Source organism: Hemibagrus wyckioides, linkage group LG19 (genome assembly GCF_019097595.1).
Source record: "Hemibagrus wyckioides isolate EC202008001 linkage group LG19, SWU_Hwy_1.0, whole genome shotgun sequence".
Classification (NCBI taxonomy): domain Eukaryota; kingdom Metazoa; phylum Chordata; class Actinopteri; order Siluriformes; family Bagridae; genus Hemibagrus; species Hemibagrus wyckioides.
Genome location: NC_080728.1, coordinates 19,462,342 through 19,475,000, shown reverse-complemented (window position 1 = coordinate 19,475,000; position 12,659 = coordinate 19,462,342). Strand labels below are relative to the sequence as shown.

Here is a 12,659-nt window from a genome sequence, read left to right as displayed (position 1 = left end):
CTAAAGATAGAAAGAAAGAGAGAGAGAGAGAGAGAGAGAGAGAGAAAGACAGAGAGAGAGGGAGGGAGGGACAGAGAGGAAAAAAAAGAGAGAGAGAGAGAGAGAGAGTGAGTGAGTGAGGGAGAGACAGAGAGAAAATGGGAGAGAGGGAGAGACAGAGAGAGAGAGAGAGACAGAGAGAGAGAGGGAGGGACAGAAAGAAAAAGGGAGAGAGAGAGAGACATATGAATGCTGTCCTTTACGAATTGTCCCCTTATGAATCGTTATACGAAGCAACCTGAGAGAAAAACGTTGAGTGAATCGTTACTACAGAAAGCCGCGTTAGAGCGAGAGAATTAATATAAACCTGTGATTAGTCGCTGCGCTAATGTCGGAGACACTGTTCTAGAAAATTCTGACCAATCAGCATCCAGAATTCATTATCAAAAAGGAAAAAAAGCGAAGATGTCTAATTAAAGAAGCGGGATGGAATCTGTAATATATGCGTGATTAGCACAGGTAATTGAATTAGAATAGAAATCTTGTTAAATTCAGTAAAAGCATTAATATAAACCTGTGGTGCTCAGCTTCTGACCAATCAGAATCCAGCGGTGGTGTAAACCTCAGATATTCCTCAATGCTTTCTCTTTAATCGAGGCCCAGAAGAAGATCAGAAGTAAACAAGTCTACTTATTTCTAGCTATAAAGCGACGATCCTGTAGAAACTCACTTTAGGAAATAAATTTTTGTTTTTATTTTTTTGAAAAATGCATTAAAAGCTCTCACTTATTTTCTAGCACCGTTAGAAAAAGGAAAAGATTTTTATTATTTTAACTCATTAAAGGAGTAGTTAAAAATTTTTTCATCCAAATCTCTGTCCATCGGAGTGCAGAAATAGTTGAAATTAAATCAGAATAAAAAAAATCTTGTTCAATTCGGTCAACAAAACATTTTTAAAAATGCAAATTTACAGCAAACAGTTTTTTTAAAATGATTTTTTACAATTTAAACAATGAAACTTTTGGCATGAGACAAAATTAAATTATGAAGCCAATCTGCTTTTATTGAATTTTATCCTGCAATAGAAAATATTTCCAGTTTAATTTATACTTAATTTATATTTTTTTAATAAATTAAAAATATTTCCAGTTTTATTTATACTTTATTAATAAATGTAAAAATATTCCTGTTTTATTTATACTTTATTAATAAATTTAAAAAATGTCCAGTTTCATTTATACTTTATTTATACTTTATTAATAAATTAAAACAAAATTCCAGTTTTATTTATACTTTGTGTATAATTTATTAATAAATGTAAAAAATATTTCCAGTTTCATTTCTACTTTATTTATAATACTTTAATAAATAAAAATACAATATAAAATAATTACATTTTACTTTATTCTTTTATTTTATAATTTATGTTCCTAATCCTCAACCACAAGTTATTCCATTTTTAGAAAAAAACATTTATTTAAAGATTAATTTACAAATAAAGAATTCACAAAAAGCAGTGTACGGAAATTTGTATAAAAGTCTTACGATGGAATTGAATTCCATTGAAGGTTTGTTAATTGTTTATTTCTCATTTCAGCAAAAACTCGTACTAGAAGTGCTACAGCACAGATGCAGTAGATGGACAGAGTTTAGGCTGAAAAAAACAAAACAAAACACGAAAATATTCCTTTAAAAGCAAAATCCTGCTAATGTGTCCATGCAGGAACATCTGTCTGAGTGCATATCAAAGCGACTGCCTTTTTTTTTGCAGATAAAACACGCATTATTTCCTGCAGCTTTAGTAATCCAAACATGTGTCTTTGCTGCTATCCGACTTTCCTCCTATCTTGCCCTGGTTCGATCTAATAAAGACCCGTGTGAGATTAACGGCTCTTTATCTGCTGTAATCCATTCTCTAATGCTGTGCAGGATTAAGCACTCCCATGTGGAATGAAAAGATGTGTCTGATGCAGGAAAAAAAGCAGCTAAAGTAACCGCTGGAATGGACCGGCCGCATGGACGGGGAAAGGGAATGACCTCAGAGAAGAGGAAAATCCAGAGAGGGTTACTGAAAAAGATCAAACGAATGTGACCCATATAGCTGAGAGATAGAGAGGAAAAAATCACCCTGATTCCACCTCCAGTTCTATTCCCAAGATTCACGATTGGACTAAATGAGCTCGTAATGTCCAGCAAATCCGATGTAGGGCATTTCCTGTGCGGTCCACTACATAGGGTGAAAGGGAGAACTGCTAGCTGGTACAAATAGTGACAATGCTAGCATTCTATAGCAGTAGCTTCATGGGTGCCACTAGCTAGCTACAGTGGAACCTCGGCATACGAATGCTTAAGAAATTTCGCCTTAAGAATTGAAATTTTGCATCAATATACGAAGCAATTTCGGCATACAAACGAACCAAGTTTTAGCCCAAACTTGGTGGCACAACTTCCTGTGAGGAGCCTTGACATGGAATGCTTGGCTTGGGTCAGTTCTTTGTAAGCAGCCGTACAGTTTACATACGTATTAAGAATATTGCTAATATTTTTGGGTGGCTGGATCGGATTGTCTGCATTTACATTATTTCTTATGGGAAAATTCGTTTCGCAGGACAAATTTTCATCTTCTGTCGCATTTTATCCTAGTATGGCTTCGGCTTGCAAATTAGCTTTGGGATTGACCGTGGCCTCAGAATGATGTGAATGGACGAGAGAGGAAATGGACGGGTGCTGTGTTTTCTCTGATGGCACTGACATGGAAAGGATGGAAGGCAATAGAGGTTGGCACAAAGGGCCGGAAATGCTGGGAAACCGTCCCAGGACAGCTGTCTCTCTGCTGGGTCACCGAGAGGAACCAGGAAGGTGAAAGCTGTGACCGGGAGGAGCAGAGGAGCCTGAAATCAGGACGATTTTTTTCTGGTTGTACGTACAATAAAAATCGTTTTTTTTTAAAAAAAATTATGTTACAGGGATGAGCATCTGAATCATCTCCCCTGACCTCTCCAGATGGAAAAGATGGTGGCGCAGAAGGTCTGGTCTAATTGTGAGCTAAACCACCGGCTTGCCTCAACATGTTTTACAGGATTCCTGCTAGAAAACTTTACCCTTTAATCCATTTTACAGGAACAAAAAACATCTGGGCCACTAATCTGCTATTAAATCCTGGGATTTGTTGAAATAACACAGAGATTACCAGGAAAAGGACTCTAAAATGGTTGTGAAGAGTGGTGTGTACGGAGGGCGGTGAGATATTGTGTTATTGTGGCATTAATGCAGGTTGTTTGTGCTGTGCGTGGTAACGGAGTTGTATAAGAGGCTTGTCTAATCTCATTGCATGTACATGGTGTCACAAGCTCGTTGTGTCTCTATTGAGCTCCTCAAAATACAACCGAATAATGTCTCTCTCTGTCTCTCTCTCTCTGTCTCTCTCTCTCGCTACTTAACAAGCTCTCTTTTCTTTCATCACATTTAAACTCTAATAAATGCTTGACAATATGCCCTGCGGCAAAATTAAACCCCGCAGACCTAAAAATGTAACATCAATTAACATGCTAACGCAAATGCTGATAAAGGAAATGTGCAAATGAAGGAACTGGCTTACGTTACAATGGCTGAATGTATCGAGTGGCATGTGTAGGTGTATAACAGGTTTATACAACAGCAGTGTAGCAAGACATAGAAGGAAATCTGAAATGGTGTCAATACCTATGGAGCTGACTCTGGGCGGAGGTACTCCGATGCTTGAGGGGGCACTGTGCTTCATGGATCCGGGACCCAGCTTCATGGTAGGGACCTGTGGGGAAGCGGGGGAGGTGGGTGACTTGCTCTCGGATGTCTTAGGCTTGGATGACAGATTCAGGGGCTGAGCGCCCTCGTCCTGCAAAGGCAAAACAGCAACACGTTTGGCCTGGCCTGATCTTTTTTCCACTTCTCCTCGGCGACTACGGTGCCAATTATAATGTCTGGCAAAACCAAAGCAACCAAGCGCAGGCCAAAGGAAGGGAAGCAGGATACGACGGTGACCCAGCAAAAGGATTAGAGCTGATCAGGTTTGAATGTGGGATATTTTGAACGATACACGCCGAAGATTTCCATGCATTTTGTAGCAACGTTAACAAGAACACGGTCATGCAAGAACACCTGCGTGAAAGAGCATGCTTATATCGACACATGTACACACAATGGAACAAATTTGGCACTGCGGTGCCTCCTTAGAGAAAGCTTCACTTTATAATGCTAAAAGATCCGCCTTGGGGAATCTCACTAATTTATGCCATGATGAAAATGGCTAGGTCCTTCATTTGGCTCTGGGGGAACCTGGAACCTCAAAACTGTGGATTCCTCTTTGTTTTCTAAGAGTGTCTAGTATAAGGGTCATCTACTGCTTGATGTTGGTCTGGATACAGATCCAGCCAAATACTGCAGCAGGCCAAAGTTGAATATAGCAACATTGCTAACCATATGGAAAAAGACTGGATGGAAATGAAAAACTATGTACATGTTTATGTAAGACCCTCAAGACTGCAACAAGGGCCTCAAAGAAGCATTCTCATGCTTTCTTAGAGTACACTGTTAGTCTGTTAATCAGAAAATTAACATCAGGTGGCAACCATTATACAGTATCATGCCAGTTGGGAGTGTTTTGTCAGTTTTGGGCTTTAATCATGGCTTAGATATTGTCCCTTCTGACACGTTCCTCTGGTGGACCCCTTAGTGTAAAACTTGTCAAAACAGGGTTTCACACAAGGAAGCTCCCCCTTAATTATCTATTCAAAAAGCTAGAACCATTAATGATTCTCTGACCCTCAAGCACTTTCCTTTCTTAGGAGGCAAAGTTGACCGTAATCAGAAAATCATCTGGTGACTTTACGTTGTGCCAGTTGTGAGAGTGTGTTGCCATGTGGACATTGATCCATGTGTGGGCATCTGATCATGTTAATCATTGCCCCACTGCTGCCCTAATCACATCACTGAAAACACAGAGCGGGCCAATTCGATCACGCACCAGCAGATGCATCACCGTCAGCACCCTGCTCGATCAAGACAACACAATTACAATGAAGACTTGGCCAGCTTACCCGGAGGAGCAAGCCTCTTCTTAACTACCTAAACCCCTGTACAATCAGAAAACTCCTCAGCAGCAGCAGAAGGAGAAGATTCTCAGAAACCATGGCAAAGGGGGGTTAGGGGGAACACCTGGGATGATTGGACGGACTTTAGTTGGTTCTAATCAATGCTGTCGATCATTGTTAGGCTGACATGGCAGCTTCAAGTCAACAGGACTGTATAATCTCAGCTGCATGCATATTAACCTCAAGTCTGCAACATCTGCTCGAACACCTGGCTCTGGCTCTGTAGCTCTTTCCCAGCAGTTTCTTCTGTCCATAATGGAAAATGAACTACTTCAGTGGTTTCAGAAACACCACGGTAACCCCTGGAGCAGCAGATTAGTGCTCTTAAAAAGCAGTTTATTAGAGTTAGGTGCAAAGTTGGAGATCTTTGGAATGTGAAACATCCAGAAAAATCCTGCATTTAAGGATGACTTGATTTGATTGGCCGTGAAGTTAGATTTCTCATCATTTTCTACCACCGTGATCCCTAATAGGACTCATTCTCTTTAGAGAACCTTGAGGATCTTCTGCTTCCTGTATCAAGTTACAAGGACTCACTTCCAGAGAATATGAAATCCTGACCCACATTTACATTTCTTGCATTTGGCAGACGCCTTTATCCAGAGCGACTTACAATTTTATACAACTAGGCAATTGAGGGTTAAAAGCCTTGCTCGAGGGTCCAGCAGTGGCAAATTGGTGGACCTGGAATTTGAACTCACAACCTTCCAAACAGTAGTCCAACGCCCCTCACCACGAAGCTACCACCTCCTTGTCATATTGCCACCAAATCGACATGGGAGATGTGAATATTTACTCCAGATAATGCCTTGCTCTTTCACAAACCCTCTCTCCATTCTTTGCTCCTTCCCTGCTTTTTGGATTGTTCTTCCATGAGACAAATCCTCGGGTGGGATGTTAGCCAATGTGACTAAGCTTCTGAGGGGTAAATTGAGAGAGACTGGCTAAGCTGTGTGCGCTTGGCTAGGCCAGGTTTGGTTTGTGCCACACACACAATCCTTGACATGACTCTACTGTTATGGAGATCAAGAAGTGGATTAGATTGAAAACGCTCGCTAAAGCCGTAATTACTTACTTAGCGTTAATTGAAGTAAAAAGCGTCATTAGCTGTGATAAATACCAAAAAAAATAAAAAATAAAATCACAGGCTCTCTAGAGCTCAGATTGTTGGCTAAAATATCTCATATCTGTAATGTTCTCAAAACGGATACAGATGCAGTATCTTGCGCTCAGGTTCATGTTTACTTAAAGGCCTCGAATTTGATACAGATACAGATTCCACCAAGGGTCGTTGTATTACATTCCTACCATGCTAGCATGGCTAAGCAAAAGCCGGGCAGGACAATGATATGCAGCATGCGGGTGTCTTATTTTTTCCCTCGCCAGAGTGCTGACATATGTAAGTGACATCATTTGCCCTGCTTCTTATCACCTTGCCTGACGTTTCAATTACTGAGACAAGTGTGTCTGCCCGGCTATTTGTCCTAATCGTGTCTGTCTACAGGAGCCGCCTGTCACATACACAAACACAGTCTCACGCACACACACAGAGCAACACTTGCCTCATCTGGTTCTTCCTCTTCACTGCCAAGCAGTTCTATGGTCAGCTTGCAGTTTTAACAGAACAGATTTACTCCCACAGACTGTCCGTGAACCTATACATCGTATAGCCTACACGCCCACGGGAGCCTGTAGCAAAGTCTGGATACACCAGCTACACAATTACACAGTCCATTGTAAAAAAAAAACCTTGATTTGTTGCAAGCTCCTTTATAAACTTTTTTATAGGCATGTTTGAGGATTTGCTAGCATATTTAACTTTTATCCCATTTTCTCACAGTTTTCTTATTGCCAGTTTCCTGCCTGCTGCCTACCATATCACAACCTTACAGGAGAGCAATCAGGAGCCTGATGCTAACCGTTCTTCACTGAAAAATTTCAAGAGTTGTAGGACAGAGCCATATTCAGGGTCGGCAAATGCAGTCAGGTTACACACACAATCAGACTATGCACTTACACGGAGATCACATCTCCATGGTCGCCAGATTCAGATGCTAGGTTCCGAGAAGGTGGCTTTCAAGAGCATCTACAACCAGCCGGGAAAATATCCGGGATAGAAAATGTGGACTGAATAAGGATTAAGGAACAAGGAAAGACTAAGATGATGATTTATGAATAATTACATGGGACAAGTCCAGAATTATTGGCACCCTTGACATTAATCTGCAAAACATGATTGTATTCCTCTCACACAGAAGGTCCAAGATCTCTCTGTGAGCATCTCCAACCTTACAGGAAGAGGTTCAGAGGCTCAAATCTAACGTTTTGGTGCTGAAAGGAAGCAAATGGGTAACTATATTTATAAGTAGATTTATGTTTAAATGATATTTAATGCAAATTTCCATTTATGGTGCCAATAATTCTGAGTACAGATGAACAGTACTGAACAAGGAAGTGGAGGTGTGTCTAAGTGTGTGTGTGTATGTGTGTGTGTATGTGTGTGTGTGTGTCCTGTCCTCCTGAGCTATGGTCCAACCCTTCAGGGTAAATTACTTAAGTTGTGTGTGCCTCAGTCCAAACAGCTGTCTGACACACCAAAGGCCACTCCAAATGACAGAAAAGAGAGAATAAGCGTACAGGAAGAAGAGAAAGATGGAGAGATGGTACAGAAACGACAGCAAGAGAGAAGAAAGAGTGAGCACTCTGGGACAGAGCAGTGCTTAAATATACATGCTGCCCTCTGGCTCCCTGTGTGCAAGAAAAAAAATTCAGAATCATAGGGGGAGAAAGGAAGGAAAGAAAGACAGGAAGGATGGAAGGAAAAAGAAAGAAAGAAAGAAAGAAAGAAAGAAAGAATAAATAAATAAATAAAAAAAGAAAGAAAGAAAGAAAGAAAGAAAGAAAGAAAGAAAGAAAGAAAGAAAGAATAAATAAATAAATAAATAAATAAATAAATAAATAAATAAAAAAAGAAAGAAAGAAAGAAAGAAAGAAAGAAAGAAAGAAAGAAAGAAAGAAAGAAAGATGGAATTAAGGGAAAAAAGAAAGAAAGAAGAAAGAAAGAAAGAAAGAAAGAAAGAAAGAAAGACTAATGCTGACAGCCAAGAGAGGAAGCCTGTAGCTACGTTTGTAAATAATTAGACATTTATCTAAATAAAAGACCTTTGTGTCCACATGCACTGTTACCACAAAAAACTATAAGATATCTGAAACAGTTTCTGTTAATAGAAAAGGAATAGAAAAATGTAAACTAAAGCACACCCATGGTAACTAAACACCTGGCTTAAATGAAGGTGAGCTGCTTGATAAACCCTGGTAGGAGTCACATCTCTTATCATCATGGTATAGTGGACAATAAACTGTTCCTCGTATGCACATAAATTTAAATCCGCTTACATGCAACTAAAATATTTGCATACAAATAGTACGAGGACAACACGCAAACAGAAGTCCTTTTCTTTTCTCGGATAATAGCTGGACCTTCAGTATTTAGAAGAGGCACTAAACATGATCAAAGTCATCCTTGTGCTTGTCATCAGCAGCAGCACCACTTCAGCTACCCCGGTCCTCATCCCTCACCATCTCCAGCCACTCCATATAAATGCTAATAGAGCAAGAAGAGTGTCTGTGAGTACGAGGAGCAGCTGTATTCATTACCCAGCAGCCCCTCACAGGATGATTGGCGGGGGGCCGCAGCCAATCGATGACCGCTATACTCCCTCAGGTCAGGGGCCAGATGCCCGAGCGGCCTGTGGAAATAATACAGCATCTGCAACTCATCAGGGAAAAAGAGGGAGATTTATGGAGCAGGAAAGAGAGAACAGGAAGAAAGCTACCTAGGTAGTTGGCAGGAATTGTCCACTTCTGGAAGAAAGACCATCCCGTTCTAACGGGCGGGGCAACTATTTCACAAAAAATATTGCACCCTGTGTGAAACAAGAAGCCTTCACAGTTTTTGTTATTATTCCATGCAGGTGAAGGTTTCACCAGTTCTTAACAGCTTCTTTTGCAGAAAAGAAATATTCACTGCATGTGCTGTTCATATATTTCATATTTTTTAATTTTTGCTCTTTTTTATTTAGCCAAAAGCCCTAGATTTGACCAAAAGGTCAACAGCTTTAATGAGGTAAAGAGTCTCCGCTCCCTAAAGGTTTCTGAGGTGCTTAGTCCAAGGTCTAAAGACTATCCCAGGGGGTTGGAGGGGGTTTGATAGCAGTTGGCAAGGACATAAGCTCAGACAAAGATCATACATAGTGGACAAAGCAGTTACTCAGATTGAAAGCAGTTGAACAGAAAGACAGCTTTTCATGCTTTGGGCAGGATTGGACACTTCAGGAATAAGGACTATCCTGTTCAGTGTAAGGAGGCCACTCTTCTACCAAAATCTGAAACATGTATACTTCTCAATTGGCTCATCACTGCTGTTATTCTCTCCAAGAAAGGCTTTGCTAAATTCAAATTACCAAAAATTATGAAACTAGCATATAGAATACGAAAAATACGAATGCCAACAGTTTCATGAGGTAAAACGCTTAAAAAGCATCGCTGCTCCCCAAAGGCATTACAGCTTCTGAGGTACTTGTAGCTTCCGAGGTCATTTTTGACCAGGAATTTTCACTTCTGGAATAAAGACCATTCCACTTGGAAGGAGCCTCCTAAACCTTTGCCAAGTTTGAAGAGCAGTTGGCAAGCTCATAATCCTGCTTACAAGCCCGGATTTTCCAAAGTTCAAACATCAAGGTATATCAAGGATCCATCCATCCATTTTCTATACCCGCTTTATTCCTAATAAGGGTCACAGGGATCTGCTGGAGCCTATCTCAGCACACACTGGGTGAAAGGCAGGGGTACACCCTGGACAGGTCACCAGTCCATCACAGGGCCACGGGTATATCAAGGATTTTTCAGATAAATCAATTTCATTTAAATAAACCAGACTAAACTAATTCAGTTGCTACAAACAACACGTGAAGACCTACCTCTTCCTGAAATACTTAAGGTAGCATTTTTTTTTTTAAATGATTGTTTGTCTGTGCGCTATTTTACTTCGACTATCCTGTCTATGTTGAAAGGCCTCAGCGTATTTTACACAGAAACAAGGGTTAAGCAAAGGGAACATTTGGCAAACGGTTGACCGTAAGAACGGTCGTTGCTTGTGCACGATACGATGAGTGAAGCCTTCATATGATCTCCATGTGCGCCACAATTACGCCATATTGTTCGCGGAAGCCAGAACGTCATCTCGGCATGAAGTATGCCGAAGGCCGAAGGAGACGTGGCTCAGAGCCAGATCTTGCCCTTTCTGTCCAAACAGCCCCCACTCTCTGTCCAGATCTGATCTGGGTCTTGACGGAGGCTTGGTAGCAAGAGTGCTAAACACATGTTTATTCAGCAGCGGGTGCCCTGTGGGTTGTACCCAGTGTGCAACGGGCAGGATGGAAAGGTTTCAGTGGGGCAACCCAGCTCTGAGGCTGACCACCAGATCAGCGGGAGGGAAGAACAGCCATGCTGGAGTCTGTTATCTCTGCATCGCCTGATATTCATGGAGTTTCTCTTTATGCTCCGTTAGACACAACCTCGTTCCCCGTCACACACACACACTGTTCTTAGGTGAAGGCACCAAAATCAAATGACACCAAAATGCCACGGATGGTACACATGCCAAGGAGTATTTTTTTATTTAATACAGAATGGCACGTCTTACTTCATTTTTTATATATTTAGAGTCACATTTGATACTGTGGGACGTTTCTAACCAGCCGTTCCCTTAACAGCTTCTTGTTTCTGCTCTCGTTAAGTTTGCAGCTTGTCATGTTACAGAGAAAGCGCAAAATGTAAATATAAACTTGACACAGCTTTGCACCTGGCTGTTGCAAAGTGCTGACACCAGAGGAGTGGTTCCATACATCTTAAATAAACATCACCTCACAGAAAACTTCATCGCGTCAATGATTAAGCGTCGTGCCGAGAGTCCGCCATTGTGAGTCCCTGTGAATGAGCTGTTACTATAGAAACGATAACATATTAGGACCAGTATATGTTTTGTGCTAAAAAAATTATATTTTCTTGGGAAGAACCAGGAATCAAATGACACCAAAAAGCTGACAGCCCACATGCCAGTGTGTTACTATTAGTCACGTAATAGAGGAGGAAGAGGAGATCATTCTTTTTGCCAGGACACAAACACATTTCCCTTGTGCACATGATGCAGATGTACAGAGGGCAGCGAAGCATGGAGGCATGCCGAGTAACGTGGATCAGGGTAGAACCTGAACTCGAGTCGTACCTTGGCCTTGGGTGGTGGGCTGTTCCTGCTCTTCTCGCTCTGGCCACTGGTAGGCGAGTGTGTTCCTGCTGCCAGGTTGGACTGGGACACGGCGCTGTGCTTGGACCCTGGAGATACCTGCATGGCTGCCAACTGAGCCGCATACAGCTGCTGCTCCGACACAGACAGAGAGATGGGCAGGGGACACGGGAGGACATGGGCAGGGGACACACAGTCAAGGATAGATGGAGGAGAAAAACAGAAAAAGAGCCATGAATAAATGAAAATGCCAAACGCTCACATCATCACAAGTAAACAGGGCTAAAACGCCAGCCTGGCCATTAACTGAAAGAGGCTTGGCTGTTGCTTGTGTGCTGGGAGAAGGAACTGTCACGTCTAGTCCCTCGAGGTGCCGAGGCTATCTGTAACCCTGAAGGACACGACTGCTAAGGTGCACTGCGGGAAAACAGACCTACTCTCCTCTCTACTGGGGTCAGGCTTGGTGATGGACAAAAAAGAGGCTTTATGGCAAGGTGAAAATAGGCAAGGAGATAAAAGGCCAACACTATTGCTGTGGAGCATCATGGAAAAATGTGATCACAGGTCAGGAAGGCAAGATGAGAAATACAACTGGAATGAAATACAACTGGTCAGAAATAAAGGTAAACAACAACAGCAACAACAACGTTCTTTCTGATTGCAGGATTGGGAATCACTAAAAGGGGCAGTGAGGGGCAGTGGGAGGAAGTGAGAGGCAGTGAGAGGCAGTGGTAGACAGTGGGAGGCAGTGGGTGCTGTGGCTGTGAGGGCAGTGAGGTGCAGTGAGGTGCTGTGGTAGGCAGTGAGGGGCAGTGGGAGGAAATAAGGGGCAGTGGAAAGCAGTGAGGGGCACGGGGGACAGTGAGGGGCAGTGGGCAGCAGTGAGGGGCAGTGGGAGGTGGTGAGGGGCAGTGGGAGGAAGTAAGGGGCAGTGAGGGGCAGTGGGAGGCAGTAAGGTGCAGTGGGAGGAAGTAAGGGGCAGTGAGGGGCAGTGGGAGGCAGTAAGGTGCAGTGGGAGGAAGTAAGGGGCAGTGAGGGGCAGTGGGATGAAGTAAGGGGCAGTGGGAGGCAGTAAGGTGCAGTGGGAGGAAGTTAGAGGCAGTGGGAGGAAGTGAGAGGCACTAGGGGACAGTGTGGGGCAGTGAGAGGAAGTGAGGGGCAGTGGGAGGCAGTAAGGTGCAGTGGGAGGAAGTTAGGGGCAGTGGGAGAAAGTGAGAGGCACTGAGGGACAGTGAGGGGCAGTGGGA

At 42.5% G+C, this 12,659-nt stretch overlaps 1 protein-coding gene across 7 annotated transcripts in view; it reads right to left on the bottom strand.

Moving 5' to 3' along the window:
* The window catches only part of sox5 (SRY-box transcription factor 5), a 260,300-nt gene that overhangs the window by 7,933 nt on the left and 239,708 nt on the right, over positions 1-12,659 (bottom strand). For 5 of the 7 annotated variants that reach the window (XM_058416774.1, XM_058416773.1, XM_058416771.1 and 2 more), the window contains 2 exons: positions 11,395-11,544; positions 3,682-3,853 (listed from right to left, as the gene is read on the bottom strand). In XM_058416774.1, coding sequence (XP_058272757.1) covers positions 3,682-3,853; positions 11,395-11,544 — 322 coding nt within the window. The remainder of the gene's footprint in view (positions 1-3,681; positions 3,854-11,394; positions 11,545-12,659) is intronic. The other 2 variants (XM_058416776.1, XM_058416777.1) reach the window with 2 other exon arrangements.